This window comes from Carcharhinus amblyrhynchos, chromosome 18, assembly GCF_965287045.1.
Source record: "Carcharhinus amblyrhynchos chromosome 18, sCarAmb.v2.hapA, whole genome shotgun sequence".
Lineage (NCBI taxonomy): Eukaryota > Metazoa > Chordata > Chondrichthyes > Carcharhiniformes > Carcharhinidae > Carcharhinus > Carcharhinus amblyrhynchos.
In genome coordinates this window covers 1,781,159-1,795,114 of record NC_137341.1, presented here as the reverse complement: position 1 = coordinate 1,795,114, position 13,956 = coordinate 1,781,159, and the positions used below count along the sequence as shown (strand labels likewise).

Sequence of the window (13,956 nt, the reverse complement as noted above, 5' to 3'; positions counted from 1 at the left end):
TGTACAACAGCAAGGACAGCCGCAGTCTCCATGTCTGGGGCACACATAAACAAACAGGTATCATCTGTCTGGGATACATGAAAACAAGTTGAAAACAAGAATTACAATACTTTTTTTTAACCAATCTTCAAGTATTACAAAGTTCATTAACTCATTCCCTACTGCAGGATGTAGGATCCGCCCTTGAACCATGGCCCCCTCTAATTCAGTACAGCAATGTTTACAGGAAGCCTCCCATTTTTGCGATTTGTACTAATGAACCTTTGGAAATCCTATTACCAAAATGTGCTTCAGATCTGTGAATACTTTATTGCGATGTCTGTTTGAATGTTGGTTTAAAATTAGCTTATTGTAATAATGGTGTTTAGAATATGTGATTATTTGTACTTGTAGAGTGTTGCTGTCTGTAGCTTCTGGAATATGTTGTAAGGATGTATTATTACTGTGCATGTCAATGTCTGGGCCTTACTTGACTGTCGAGTGACTGGAAAATTCCTGATGGATACTGGTCCGGAGTTTGTGATCCATCACACTTTGCGTTCAGGATCAAAGAGGGGGGACTGTGGCCAAACGGGCCACCTAGAATGGTGATTTGTAAAGAACCCTGGGGCAATTGGGCAAGAACTAAAATAGCAAGCTGCGAAATTAGATAAAGAGATAAACAGGCTGCAACTCAGATGACTGAATACACAGGATATGGGCCATCTCCAGGATAAAATGGACTTTCTGGTCAAACTGGGTTGTTTACCAGAAATAGGGGTGCCCTAACCTCTTATTTGGAAGGGCCATTGACATGGCCATTGGGGACACACGCAGAGATTGGTGTGGCAACAACTTTATTAGAGTTATCAAGTCCTGATAGATTGATTAGTGATACCAAAGGGGTGCAAAACCCAACAGGGTGTAAAGGGTGCTGTGCAACCAAGAATCTCTCTTTCTGTCTAACCCCACAAACAAGCTACAACAACAGTGACTGTTGCCAGCAACGACCAGCATGAGGAAAGCTACCACAGCCAAGAAGAAGAGCGCCAGACCAGACCAAAGGACCAGACGATGCAGAGGGCTACAGAGACCAGCGCACAGATAAAGATCAATATCTGCTTGGGTACTTGCCAGTCACACAAAGTTAAGTCAAGGTCTAGTGTTGAACTTGAACTTTTGTATTTTCTGTAACATAATTTATTGTTGGTTGGGTGGGTGATTATGGATTGTGTGTTTTAAATAAATATTGGTTGTACTAACAAGAAGTTTGCTCGCAATTCTTTGTACAGCAGGCACAACACTTGAAAATCGAGTTGGAGGGAAGAGTGTATGTCTGGGATACGTGGAGTCCTTACACAGAACACTACAGCACAAACAGGCCCTTCGGCCCACAAGTTGTGCCGATCATATCCCTACCTACCAGGCCTATCTATAATCCTCAATCCCATTAAATCCCGTGTACTCATCCAGAAGTGTCTTAAAAGACCCCAGCGAGTTCGCCTCCACCACCACCAACGGCAGCCGATTCCACTCACCCACCACCCTCTGAGTGAAAAACTTACCTCTGACATCTCCTCTGTACTTGCTCCCCAGCACCTTAAACCTGTGTCCTCTCGTAGTGACCATTTCAGCCCTGGGAAATAGCAATTGGTGTGGCAACAACCTTATTAGGGTTATCAAGTCCTGATAGATTGATTAGTGATACCAAAGGGGAAATAGCCTCTGAGAATCCATCCTATCTATACCTCTCAACATCTTATAAACCTCTATCAGGTCGCCTCTCATCCGTCGTCTCTCCAGGGAGAAAAGACCTAGCTCCCTCAACCTGTCCTTAATTATGCTGGCTGTTTTCCAAGGCAGCGGTAAGTGTAGACAGAGTCAATGGATGGGAGGCTGGTTTGCATGATGGACTGGGTTTCATGCATGACCCTTTGTAGTTTCTTGCAGTCTTGGGCAGAGCAGGAGCCCATACCAAGCTGTGATACAACCAGAAAGAATGCTTTCTATGGTGCATCTGTAAAAGGTGGTGAGAGTCACAGATTAGAGGTGTGCGGGTTAGGTGGATTATCTCAGGTAAATATGCAGGGTTACGGGGAGGGAATAGGGTGGACCTGTATGGGATGCACTTTTCAAGAGTTGTTGCAAACTCAAAAGAGCTGAATGGCCTCCTTGCACACTGGAGCGATTCTATGATTCTAAATGGAGATCACAAAAGTGCTTCCGGTTTAGTCTATGCCAGGTTCTAAAAAGGTTGTAAGAAGTCTGACAACACCGGGTTAAAGTCCAACCGATTTATTTGATAGTAAACTCACAAGCTTTCGGGGTTTGTCCCTTCGTCAGGTGAATGGAGAGTTCTAGCCTCAGACAGAGCATATAACAGCACACACAGTTTACAGGTTAGGTGTAAAGACTCGCATTCTAATCAGTAATCTGTAAACTGTGTGTGCTGTTATATGCTCTGTCTGAGGCCAGAACTCTCCACTCACCTGACAAAGGGGCAAACCCCGAAAGCTTGTGAGTTTACTATCAAATAAATTGGTTGGACTTAAACCTGGTGTTGTCAGACTTCTTACTGTGTTTACCCCAGTCCAATGCCAGCATCTCCACGTCATGTCTAAAAAGGTTGCCATGATGTGGAGATGCCAGTGTTGGACTGAGATAGTCACAGAAAGAAGTTCATCTTGGGTTAAAATCCAACAAGTTTATCTGAAATTACGAACTTTCGGAGCGCTGCTTCCTCATCAGGTGAGTGGAGGTAGGTTCACAGACACGGCATATATAGACAAAGACACAATTACAGATTGGAATGTGGTTGGAATGTGAGTCTTTACAGGTTGTCAGATCTTTACAGCCACAAATAATGTGCATGGAGAGAGGGATAATCACAGTTTTAAAAAGGTGTGAATTTTCTCAACCATGTATGTTCATGTCACGCTACGTGTAACCCCACCATATTGTTTGGGTTTGCAAAATCCTACCTGCTGTCCTGGATTGAGACAATTCTTTAACCTGTGATTATCCTCCTTTCTACTGGCACTGTCTGTACCTGCAAAGTAAGAAGTCTCACAACACCAGGTTAAAGTCCAGCAGGTTTATTTGGTAGCACAAGCTTTCGGAGCGCTGCCCCTTCATCAGCTGAGCGGAGCATTTGGTTCACAAACAGGGCATATATAGACACAAACTCAAGTACAAGATGATGGTTGGAATGCGAGTCTTAACAGGTAATCAAGTCTTTACAGGTACAGGCAATGCGAGTGGAGAAAGGGTTAAGTACAGGTTAAAGTGGAGTGAATTGTCTCAAACCAGGACAGTTAGTGAGATTTTGCAAGCCTGGGCAAGTCATGGGGGTTACAGATAGTGTGACATGAATCCAAGATCCTGGTTGAGGCTGTCTTCATGTGTGCGGAACTTGGCTATCAGTTTCTGCTTGATGATTCTGGGCTGTCGTGTGTCTTGAAGGCTGCCTTGGAGAATGTTTACACAGAGGTTGGATGCCCATAACTGCTGAAGTGTTCCCTGACAGGCAGGGAACACCCTGCCTGGTGACTGTCAAGAGGTGTCCGTTCATCTGTTGTCATACATCTGCATGGTCTCACCAGTGTGCCATGCCTTGGGACATCCTTTCTGCAACTTATCAGGTACCTGTATATCAGCGTACCAGTAAAAATTTGATTACCAGTAAAGACTGGTATTCCAACCATTCTTCACATTCCAATCTTGCAATTGTATCTTTGCATGTATATGCCATGCCTGTGAATCTACTCTCCACTCACCTGATGAAGGACCAGCTCCAAAAGCTCATGATTCCAAATAAACCTGTTAGACTTTAACCTGGTGTTGTGAGACTTCTTACTAAAACAAGCGAACATAACCTGTCTGCTTTACAATTCTCTCCCTCTGGAATGGCATCCAATATATGGGCCACAGACTGTAGGAAATAATGTGAAGTTCTTAGCAAGGATGCAGAAGAGATTTACGAGAGTGGCACCTCACATCATTAAAAAGTATCTGAATGACGCTTGCCAAGTCATAACATTTTATGCAATGGGCTGGGTGCTGGTAAACAGGATTAGGTGGGAGAGCAGGTGCCTCTTGAGTGTCAGTGCAGACTGGATGGGCTGAAGGGCTCATCTATACTTCACGATTTTATGATGTGGTATTTCATTTAATTGGAGACTAGAACCTTACAGTGCAGGGAGGGACCCTTTGGCCCACCGAATGCACCAAACACAATCCCACCCAGGCCCTACCTCCATAATATACCCACTAATCCCTCTAACCTACACATCCCTGGACACTGAGGGGCAATTTCTTGGCCTAGCCAATCAACCTAACCTGCACATCATTGAATTGTGGGAGGAAACCGGAGTATCTGGAGGAAACCCACGCAGACATGGGGAGAATGTGCACACACAGAGACAGTGCCCTGAGCCGGGAATCGAACCCAGGACCCTGGAGCTGTGAAGCAGCAGTGCTAACCACTGTGCCACCCACAAACAATAGCTGAGATTTCTCTCTAAATTCAGTCATTATGTTCAGGAATGGGGCCATTTGGCCCATCGATTCAATGTTGGCTTCTGTAGATCAAACCCTTTCCCTATTGGATGGATCTGTCTCTATGAATGGGCTAACAATGCGTGGAATAAACAGACTGGGGAACAGTGGGTGGGGGCGGGGCTCCCGGAGACGTCACCGCGGAGCGGAGTGATTGCTATTGGCTGATTCACGCCGGTCTCCATTGTGCCGTCACTATGACTCAGAGGGGGCGTTCCCAGCACACAGCCTCCCATTGGCAGCAATATCACGTTACAGAAGCAGAAGACTGCGGATTGGACCCCAGCTCAGCGCGGCTGGCGGGCAAAGCCCCGCCTGCCCCCACGTGGGCCCTGGCCCCGTCCCCTCATTGTCTACTTGCGGGAGATTGACCAATGGGAACGTGTGGAGGACCAGATGGGCGCTGGTCCTCCAGCCAATCAGAGTCTGGGCCTTGTGTCAATGGCCGCACGGAGCTGAAGCCATTGTTGCCCCGGAAAGCTGCTGCTCCTCTCCCTCTGAATGAAGATTGAGCTTCAGACAGACTCAAACCTCCTCCTGTCTCTCACATCTGTGAGTAAAATACTTTCTTTACTCATTCTGGGGGGTAAATTGTTGACTTGCACAAACATTCTGCTGTATCTTTGTCAATTAAAACAATCCTCTCCATTAAACAAATTGTTAATCCAGTCATAGAGACAGAGATCTGTCTGGCAGCCTGCATGGAGATTCTCAGCTCTCTGTGTCCAGGACAGGAAGCAGTGATCATGGATCTGTCAATCAGCCTCAATCAGCACCTTCAGGAGAATTGGGAGGCTGAATATTAGATACAGCAGAGTGAGAATGGAGGGAGAGTGTGTGGGATGGAGATTTACAGCTTTTGGAGAGAGGAAAGAATGTTCCATAGAAACTAGAATTGTCTGTTCTGAGTTTCTATCCTGTACTGACAGTGATGACTTTTGTACACTCCTTTTTCAGGATATTATATAGTGAGGATTTACAGACTGAAGTCTCAGATCATAAGAACATAAGAAATAGGAGCAGGAGTAGGCCATCTAGCCCTTCGAGCCTGCCCCACCATTCAATAAGATCATGGCTGATCTGAAGTGGATCAGTTCCACTTTCCCGCTTTCTCCCCATGACCCTTAATTCCCTTGTCTATCAGAAATCCATCTACCCGTATCTTAAATATATTTAGCGAGGTAGCCTCCACCACTTCAACGGGCAGAGAATTCCAGAGATTCACCACCCTTTGAGTGAAGAAGTTCCTCCTCAACTCTGTTCTAAACTGCACCCCCCCTGCCCCTTATCTTGAGGCTGTGCCCTCTAGTCCTGCTGTCCTTTCTGAGCGGGAAGAATTTCTCTACCTCTACCCTATCCATCCCTTTCATTATCTTATAAGTCTCTATAATTCCACATCCAGGGTTCGACAGAGTCACTTAATTCGTTGAGTCGAGCAGGATAAATGTTTCTCTGTTCTGTCTGCTTCAGGAGATTTTAAACGTCAGTGGGACTGAGGAAAGCACCAAGACACACCGACACCTGAGTGAGAGTGTTCAAGTGCAGTCCTGTGGAAAGAGCATTAACCACTTATACAGCCTCTAAAGGCATCTCAGCATTCATAGCGGGGAGAGACTGAACACTTGTTCAATGTATGGGCGAGGTTTCAACTGATTGTCAAACCTGGAGAGTCACGAGGACCATGGAGCAACTGTGGAAATGTGGGGACTGTGGCAAGGGATTCAGACACCCATGTCGCCTGGAAATTCACCAACGTATTCACACTGGGGAGAGACCGTTCACCTGCTCTGCGTGTGGGAAGGGATTCACTCAGTTATCCAACCTGCTGAAACACAAAGCCACTCACACCAATGAGAGACCCTTTAAATGCACTGACTGTGGGAGTGCTTTCAAAAGCTCTTGGGAGCTGGTGTCCCACCGACGCATTCACACCGAGGAGAGACCGTTCAGCTGCTCTCACTGCAGAAAGATGTTTAGAAGGTTATCCAATCTGAGGGTCCACCAGCAAGTTCACACTGGGGAGAGACCGTACACCTGTTCCATTTGCGGGAAGGGATTCACTCACTCATCGGGCCTGCGGAAACACAAAGTGACTCACAACAACGAGAGACCTTTCAAATGCTCTGACTGTGGGCATGGCTTCAAAAGCGCCGCAGATCTGATGTCCCACCAGCGCACTCACACGGAGGAGAGACCATTCAGCTGCTCTCGCTGCACAAAGAGATTTAGAAGGTCGTCCAACCTCCGTGCACACCAGCGGGTTCACACCGGGGAGAAACCATTCACCTGCTCTGTGTGTGGGAAGGGATTCACCCGGTTATCCAGCGTGCTGAGTCACAATCTCACGCATAAGGAGAGACTCTTTAAATGCTCTCACTGTGGGAGCGGTTTCAAAAGGTCTGAGGATCTGATGTCCCACCAGCGAGTTCATACCGAGGAGAGACCCTTCAGCTGCTCTCACTGCGCAAAGAGGTTTAAAAGGTCCTACAACCTGCGGGTACACCAGCGAATTCACACCGGGGAGAGACCATTCAGCTGCTCTGTGTGTGGGAAGGGATTCACTCACTCATCCAGCCTGCTGACACACCAGCGCGTTCACACCGGGGAGAGGCCGTTCACCTGCTCTGTGTGCGGGAAGGGGTTCACTCAGTTATCCAACCTGCTGAGTCACAACCTCACTCACACGAATGAGAGACCCTTTAAATGCTCTCATTGTGGGAATGGCTTCAAAAGCTCTGGAGAGCTGGTGTCCCACCAGCGCATTCACACCGAGGAGCGACCGTTCAGCTGCTCTCACTGCACAAAGAGGTTTAAAAGGTTATCCAACCTGCAGGTACACCAGCGGGTTCACACCGGGGAGAAACCATTCACCTGCTCTGTGTGTGGGAAGGGATTCACCCAGTCGTCTGCCCTAGTAAGACATCAGCGAGTTCACACCGGGGAGAGGCCATTCACCTGCTCTGACTGTGGGAAGGGATTCACTAATTCATCCCACCTACTGAGACACCAGCGAGTTCACAAATGATTCCAGGGGTTGGATTCTGCTGTTACTCACACCCAGGACTGAACCATGTTCATTCTGACAGTGGGTGAAGTGGGAGGGTCGGAGGGTTTCTTTCTGCTGGACTGGCCCGTCTCACAACTTTGCTTCCAGTGGGCTGAGCCTGGGAGAGCACATTTCCTCTGAAATGATCCACAAAAGCTGATGAAGGACATTTATTTGATCCTGGAGAGTAAATAATGTTTTTCCCACCACTCCAAGTGGATGTGAAACAAATACAGAAAGAACTGGGAAAACCGCAGCAGGTCTGGCAGCATCTGTGGAGAGAGAAACAGAGTTAATGTTTCACGTCCAATGTAACTCTACTTCGGAACTAAAGAGAGGGAGAAATGTGATGGGTTTGATGCTGGTGAGAGAGGGGGAAGGGTCATGGAGATGGACACAATCATAATGGTCATCAAAATTAGATTTCAAAAGTAATGCTGACTGAGAATTAAGCATGCTGAGGTTTTCAGTCAACTGATAATTAAAAACAGATACAGGCTGCAGAGTTATTGTGAGTCCTGACCTGGTCTGGGAACTGTGAAGCTTCCTGTGTTAACTAAGTGTGGGAAGTTATTTACTTTTGAGTGAGGCATGAAGGCGCTGCATTTTATGGAGGTGATGTGAGCTACATGTTATCCGAACCAAACATAATAGCACCATTTACAAGTACTTTTTCACTGACCGTTCAAGCCATGTGATCGGTTTCTGGTTACGCCACTGGCTAGGTACCAGAGAGTCATTTGGAAAGTTGAAACAATTTGTAGACAACAGACATGTGCAGTTCTTTAACTTTGGAGATCGAGCGTTGCAAGAAGATGTTCCCTAAAGAACATGGTCAAAAACTACAAAGGCAGATTCCACATTGGGAATGGACTTTGTTCTAATCGGGTAGTGTCTCATTTCATTAATGTTCAGTAAAGAGCTAAGGTTCAGTAAAAGAGTTAAAAGTGTTGCAACTATTTTAAGTTTGAATTGGCACCTAAAGTCATAGAGGTTTACAGCATGGCCCTAACAGCCCAACTTGTCCATGCCACCAGTGTTAAATAAAGGAAGATTGTTAAGAGTTGACTCCTGTCCTTGTTACATTAAGCTGGAATGCTTGAAAGAGTTTGAACATTGCACAGAATAATAGGTCAGGAAGAACAAAAGGGAAAGTCAGGGATTGGGTAGAGGGCGGGTGAGATTAAATGACAAAAAAATGTCCTGGAACAAAAGGTAAAGGGAGAGGGTAATGGTTGTAGTAAAGAAACAAAGCATTGGCCCAGAGTAGGTGTTAATGGCGGAATAAAGGACAGCTCTGTCTGGGAGCAAAAAAAACAGGAAAACAAGATGGAGACTGGCACTCGGCAATAAAAAGATCAAAACAGGAGAGAGTTCAGGGTGTGAAGTTGTTGAACTCAATGTTGAGTCTAGAATGCTGAAAGTGCCTCTTCGGGAGATATGGGGCCATTTGTTGGGGCTTTTCCGGAACATTCCAGCAGGTCAAGGACAGAAATGTTGCGTGTGAGAGCAAGGTGGTACGGTAGCACAGTGGTTAGCACTGCTGCTTCACAGCTCCAGGGACCTGGGTTCGATTCCCGGCTCGGATCACTGTCTGTGTGGAGTTTGCACATTCTCCCCGTGTCTGCGTGGGTCCCCCTCCGGAGTGCTCCGGTTTCCTCCCACAATCGGAAAGATGTGCTGGTGAGGCGCATTGACCCGAACAGGCACCAGAGTGTGGCGACTGGGGTGGGGGAGTTTCACAGTAACTTCATTGCAGTGTTAATGTAAGCCTTATTTGTGACACTAAACTTTTAACGGCAAGCAAGTGGATGGTCAGGGTGGTGCTTGTGGACTGAGGGGAGGGTGTTCCACAGAGAGGGCAGAGAACAGGCTATGGATGGATTAAAGAGAAAGTATTTGCGTCCAGAACATTGTGAACATCCTTTCACTCTGGTTTGTCTTTGATCCTCAAGTCATTTTCTGTTTATTTTTTAACCACGTTCCATTTCATTAATAAACTATTATCAGTAAAAATATTTGATTGTTCTGGACTTTTCCTGATGAGATTGATGTACTTTAGGGAAAGTGGGTGAGAGGGGTGGGCAGGCTCTTTAACAGAAAGTGAGATCTTGGAAAAGAGGGGGAGATGAGATTTTATTTTTTGACACAGCGAGTTAAAACATATAGAACATAGAACACTACAGCACAAACAGGCCCTTCAGCCCACTAGTTGAGCCAATCACTTGTATACCTACTAAGCCATAGACCTATCTATAACCCCCAATCCCATTAAACCCCATATACTCATCCAGAAGTCTTTCAAAAGACCCCAGCGAGTTCGCCTCCACCACCACCGACGGCAGCCGATTCCATTCACTCACCACCCTCTGAGTGAAAAACTTACCCCTAATATCTCCTCTGTGCTCGCTTCCCTGCACCTTAAATCTGTGTCCTCTCCTAGCGACCATTTCAGTCCTGGGAAATAGCCTCCGAGAATCCACCCTATCTATACCTCTCAACACTTTATAAACCTCTATCAGGTTGCCTCTCAACCTTCGTCTCTCCAGGGAGAAGAGACCCAGCTCCCTCAACCTATCTTCATAAGGCATGCCTCCCAATCCAGGCAACATCCTTGTAAATCTCCTCTGCACCCTCTCAATAGCTTCCACATCCTTCCTGTAGTGAGGTGACCAGAACTGCGCACAGTACTCCAAGTGGGGTCTGACAAGGGTCTTACAAAGTTGCAGCATTACCTCCCGACTCCTAAACTCAATCCCTCGATTAATGAAGGCAGAGTTGTTCTGATCTGCCTGAAAGCAGATTCAATCGAATCTTTCCAAAGGATAAAGAGTTGAAAGGGAACAATTTGTAGGGCTGTGGGGAAAGAGCAGAGCAATTGGATGAATCAGAGAGTCCTTTTCAAAGAGATAGCAGGGGCTCAGTGGGCTGAATGGACAGCCTGTCAATCTCAGCCTCCTGCTGTTGGGCAGGTTAAAAGGGACAGATTTCATTGCAATCTCTTCCCTGTATATTTATTTAACGAGACGGGTTTCTCTTTCGCTCTGAGTGACCATTAAAAGAATTGGCTGGAGACCCATTTCCCAGACAGTCCTTCAGAACCTTCCCGTCTCTCTCTATTAGAACTCAATGTTGAGTCCATGGCTGTTTTCCAACTGGGTTACAGGCCCCGCTATTCCCAGCTAAATTCAGCCCTCAGCTCCGATGCCTGTGTCAATGACAGCCAGGCAATAGAGAGACAGAAAGCTGCCCCAGGCTCAAATGAGAAGTTGAAACTTGTGGGTCTAAACCAACACTTCAACATTTGTCAGCCAATCTATGTTTTTTTATACTGGGGTTTTATTATTAGATTTAGGCAACGGTTGGGACTTTTTAAAGGGTAAGTTTCCCTTTTTAACTTGGTATTATCTATCATGTCAGCTATGGCTCAGTGGAGTGCTCATAAGAACATAAGAAATAGGAGCAGGAGTAGGCCACCTAGCCCCTCGAGCCTGCCCCGCCATTCAATAAGATCATGGCTGATCTGTCGTGGCTCAGTTCCACTTTCCCGCCCTCTCCCCATAACCCTTAATCCCCTTGCCTATCAAAAACCCATCAACCCGCGTCTTAAATATATTCAGCGAGGCAGCCTCCACCACTTCAACGGGCAGAGAATTCCAGAGATTCACCACCCTTTGAGTGAAGAAGTTCCTCCTCAACTCCGTTCTAAACTGCCCCCCCCCCGCCTTTATCTTGAGGCTGTGCCCCCTAGTCCTGCTGTCCTTTCTGAGCGGGAAGAGTCTCTCCACCTCTATCCTATCCATCCCATTCATCATCTTATATGTCTCAATGAGATCTCCCCTCATTCTTCTAAACTCTAACGAGTACAAGCCTAGTTTATTCAGCCTCTCCTCATAGCTCAACCCCCTCAACTCCGGTATCAGCCTAGTAAACCTCCTCTGCACTCCCTCCAAGGCCAAAGTATCCTTGCGTAAGTGCGGCGACAAAAACTGCACACAGTACTCCAGTTGCGGCCTCACCAGTGCCCTGTACAGCTGCAGCAAGACCTCCCTACTTTTATATTCAATCCCTCTCGCTATGAAGGCCAGCATCCCATTCGCCTTCCTGACCACCTGCTGCACCTGCAGGCTGGGTTTTTGCGACTCATGCACAAGGACCCCAAGGTCCCTCTGCACCGTCGCCTGAACAAGGTTGACTGAACAAGGTTAAGACATTGACTTTTACACTTCATGCGGGTGATCAGTCTGTAGAAGTGTAACCCTCTCTGGTTCCTTCTTTGACAGGAATTCCCTTGGAACTCAGCCTCGGGAGTCTCCAGTACTCGGTTAGCAAGGGAGACCTTCAGAACCTCAACTTTTATCCCCAGTGTGACCATTACCTCACGTCAGAGTTGGGTCTGTTGTAACATGACAGTTGGTCAATTTGGTCACTAGATTAATTTAATTGGATCCCCAATTACTGACACCACCTTCTCCCATTATCTTAGACTGGAATACAATCGAACTGTTCCATACTATCCCTCTATCTGATTCTATACAATCCCTTATTCACAGTTTCAAATGTTGAGACTAATCAGAGCTTGAAGATCTCTCTTGCCAATACATTTATCTTCATTACACATTCTTTACATACACAGCAATTAAACTTTTACATTTTTAACAGCAAATAAAACTCAGTCTTTTACAATAACAACTGCTTGATTACTGATTCATTAATTGTAACTCAATTAAGGCTCGCTACTTACATAAGAACATAAGAAATAGGAGCAGGAGTCGGCCATCTAGCCCTTCGAGCCTGCCCCGCCATTCAATAAGATCATGGCTGATCTGAAGTGGATCAGTTCCACTTTCCCACCTTCTCCCCATAACCCTTAAATCCCTTGCCTATCAAAAACCTATCTACCCGTGACTTAAATACATTTAGCGATGTAACCTCCACCACTTCAACGGGCAGAGAATTCCAGAGATTCACCATCCTTCGAGTGAAGAAGTTCCTCCTCAAGTCCGATCTAAACTGTCCCCCTCTTTATCTTGAGGCTGTGTCCTCTCGTCCTGCTATCCTTTCTAAGCGGGAAGAATCTCTCTACCTCTACCCTATGCATCCCCTTCATTATCTTATACGTCTCTATAAGATCCCCCCTCATCCTTCTAAATTCCAACGAGTTTATTCAACTTATTCAACCTCCTGTTACTAACTGGCAGTGAATTAATAGAAGATTCTTTAATTCCGACATTTGGTTAATACACAATCCACTGGTTCAAAAAGACACTTGGTGGAAGCTAATATCTTTCTTACTTGGAATCAATCTTATTCTTGAGCCAGATTTGACAGAATATAGTGTCCGCTAGCTGCTTCACGTTGTTAGAGTACGCTTAAACTGGACCATCTGACAGGCAACACGACAGCTCAGTGACTATCACTGTTTGCTGTACAGTTACGGGGACCCTGGTCGGATCTCTGACTTGGATCAATGTCTGCGGGAGTTTGCACATTCTCCCCGTGCTTGCGTGGGTTTTCTCCGGCTGCTCCGGTTTCCTCCCACACCCCAAAAACATGCTTTTTAGGCTGATTGGTGTCAATAAATTGTCATAAGAACATAAGAAATAGGAGCAGGAGTAGGCCATCTAGCCCCTTGAGCCTGCCCTGCCATTCAATAAGATCATGGCTGATCTGTCGTGGCTCAGTTCCACATTCCCGCCCTCTCCCCATAACCCTTAATCCCCTCTCTTATCAAAAACCCATCAACCCGCTTCTTAAAAATATTGAGCGAGGCAGCCTCCACCACTTCAACGGGCAGAGAATTCCAGAGATTCACCACCCTTTGAGTGAAGAAGTTCCTCCTCAACTCTGATCTAAACTGTCCCCCCCTTATCTTGAGGCTGTGCCCCCTAGTCCTACTGTCCTTTCTGAGCGGGAAGAGTCTCTCCACCTCTACCCTATCCATCCCATTCATCATCTTATATGTCTCAATGAGATCTCCCCTCATTCTTCTAAACTCTAACGAGTACAAGCCTAGTTTATTCAGCCTCTCGTCATAAATCTGGTGTACATATAATTCTCTAAATTTGCACCCCCTTTATTGTGGAGTCCACTAGAGGTAGACAAAAACGTCGACGATCGACGAAAGACTTGAATAAGGCAGTCACTGAGTGTTAAAATGGGCAGCGCGGGCTTGTAGGGCCAAAGGGCCTGTTTTCTGTGTTGTTCTTTGATCAAAATGCTCAAAGAGATTCTTAGTTTGCAAAATTTCTGCTAGTTATGCAGCTTCCACAAGCATTTTGGTGAATCCAATATTAATTTTTAAAATGAAGCTCCAGTTTGGGGATCAAATAGAGGTATATAAGATTATGAAGGGTATAGATAGAGTAAACAGA

The 13,956-nt window shown here is 46.2% G+C and overlaps 1 protein-coding gene across 1 annotated transcript; it reads left to right on the top strand.

The window, feature by feature from the left end:
* The first annotated feature begins 5,915 nt into the window (after positions 1 to 5,915).
* On the top strand, positions 5,916 to 9,623 carry LOC145354749 (uncharacterized). Its single transcript, XM_080206203.1, has one exon. It carries the CDS (start codon positions 6,170 to 6,172, stop codon positions 7,559 to 7,561), a length of 1,392 nt encoding a protein of 463 aa, XP_080062329.1. The 5' UTR covers positions 5,916 to 6,169; the 3' UTR covers positions 7,562 to 9,623.
* The last annotated feature ends 4,333 nt before the right edge of the window (positions 9,624 to 13,956 follow it).